The following is a 2161-nucleotide window of genomic DNA, read 5'->3' as shown; positions in this document are numbered from 1 at the left end:
GCCCCCGTTCTAGTGCCCTCTCTCTGGGTGGGCACCTGCAGCTGTAACTCCCCTCCCCCCCACTGTGTTCCAGTCCCTGAACTCAGCCATGAAGCATGCCTGTCAGATCCTGACAGCCGACTCCGAGGGTGGGCCTGCATGCATCCCCTTCAAGGCCTTCAGCTACATTTACCGCTACCTGGCCAGCCTGGACCCCGACATTTCCCGCCTGGACACAGAGTCCTACCTCAGCTCCCTGAAGGACAAAATGTGAGTGCCCCAGGGGCTCCCCACTGTGCACCCCTGCAGCCCTCACACCAGCACACCTGAGCATGCGCAAACCTGCCACCTACACCCTCACGCACTCACCCACCTACACACCTATAATGTCTGCACACCTAGATGCTGGTATACCTGTACTGTATCCAGACCTGCACACTTAAACACACACACACACACACACACACACACACACACACCTGTACTGTCTACACGCGCAGACACACACACCTGAGCTGTATGCACACTCTCACACCTTCGCACTCCCACGCCTGTGCAGCTGAGGCATTCAGCACCAGCACCCAGGCTCTCCTCCAGGACCCAGAGGTCCAGCACCAGTGGCCCACACTTGTCATCTGTGTCAGCGACCAGTCCCAGTTCCCCAGAGCCCCTGGCCCTGCTCCACGCCCGGCCCCGGCCTGCACTGGCTACCCTGGACAGCTGGTGGCCTCTGTGCCTGGTCCCCTCAGACGGGGTGGCTGAGCCAAATTCATGCCAGGATTCTCCAGTGTCTCCGTCCGGGGACAAATGCCCAGAGGGGAGTGGGTACTCAGACCACCCACACCTCTGATGGAAAGAGACCAGCCCTTCCTCAAGCCTGGGGAGGGGGCATGTCTCCGTGAGCATGCGTGGAGGGCCAGGGCGGTGGGGCGCTAAGGGGCGCCTGCCCTGTCCTCCTTTAGAGAGTGTAGGAAGAATGGTATGATCGGCCTCTCTGATTTCTTCATCTCCAAGAGGAAGGTTTAAAACGCACACCGGAGCCCTCCCCAGAGACACGGGCCAGGACGCAGACAAAGGCCTTCAAAGGTCGGAGCGGTGCTTCGACACCGGCATTAAATACAGCTTGTCCCAAGCCACAAGCCTGTGTGCGGGGTGTGTTTCTCCTGTGTCCTGGCCCTCCCGCCACACCAAGGACAGCCACTGTGCGTGGGCAGCGGGTGGGTGCTTCTCTGTCCTCCTGCAGCGGGTGATCAGCAAAGACACCCCACCTCCGAGTGTCTACCTGCTTACCCTGGACTGCGGCTGGGGAAGGGTGCCTGGGGACTGGACAGGGAGGGCCTGAAGTGGCTTCCAGGGCACAGGGTTTCCCATGGGGGCCTCTGAGGACTGTGGAGAGGGTGGCAGCAGTCAGAAGCCTCCGGGCCCCAGCGTCAGGGACCTCCTCACTGTCCCCGGCAAGAAGCACGCTGGCCACTCACTGGGCCACCACCGGAGGTCTGCCCGAGTCCCCTCGCCTCCCAGCAACCAGACTCTGGAAGGACAAGCCGTTGGCCTGAATCAGTGTGTGTGTGTGTGTGTGTGTGTGTGTGTGTGTGTGTGTGTGTGTGTGAAGTTTGACAATCAAATGCTTTAAGACTCTGCAAAGCTGCTTTCCCTCAGGATCTAACGTCTTTCTCCATATCTGGGCCACCTCAGCCCACGGAGAAACACCATGGGCCCCAAGCGGTGTGGGGGCAGGTCCTGCCCAGCAAAGGACGGGAGAGCGTTGGGCCCAGAGGCCACAAACAGCAGCCCAGCCAGCCCACTGGGGCACACTGGGCCTTCCCACAGTGGGAGAGGTGGGCCAGCTGTGGGGGTGGGCACTGGGACCTCTCACACCCACCACCCCAAACTGACTGCCAGCAAGGAATCAGGCGTTCTTCTCCCAAGGAAGCCGAGCCTCCCCAAGGCCCCCCCCCCCCCAGGCAGAGCGACTGTGGAGGTCCAGGTAGAATAGAGAAATTCATAGACACTCCTGTGTATAAGAAAGACCTTGATATCAAAGAGTAATTGTTTATTAAGAACCCCCCCACACACAAACCATCATGATCCCAATTCTACCTTACAAATCTGGCTAGACCAGAGGATGTACACTGGTACAGATAGGAACTGGAAACACAGGGAATCCAGGGCGGATGATTCC

General features: G+C 59.6%; 1 protein-coding gene across 1 annotated transcript in view; it reads left to right on the top strand.

The window, feature by feature from the left end:
- ROPN1L (rhophilin associated tail protein 1 like) overlaps positions 1 to 1049 on the top strand; it is a 5077-nt gene extending 4028 nt beyond the window's left edge. The window contains exons 4-5 of the mRNA XM_004698118.2: positions 74 to 249; positions 942 to 1049. Coding sequence (XP_004698175.1) covers positions 74 to 249; positions 942 to 1005 — 240 coding nt within the window. The 3' untranslated portion in view covers positions 1006 to 1049. The remainder of the gene's footprint in view (positions 1 to 73; positions 250 to 941) is intronic.
- The last annotated feature ends 1112 nt before the right edge of the window (positions 1050 to 2161 follow it).

The sequence above is a fragment of the Echinops telfairi genome, unplaced genomic scaffold (genome assembly GCF_000313985.2).
Source record: "Echinops telfairi isolate 266 unplaced genomic scaffold, ASM31398v2 ScPeMD7_7469;HRSCAF=8507_1, whole genome shotgun sequence".
NCBI lineage: Eukaryota > Metazoa > Chordata > Mammalia > Afrosoricida > Tenrecidae > Echinops > Echinops telfairi.
This window is presented reverse-complemented; position numbering and strand designations above follow the sequence as displayed.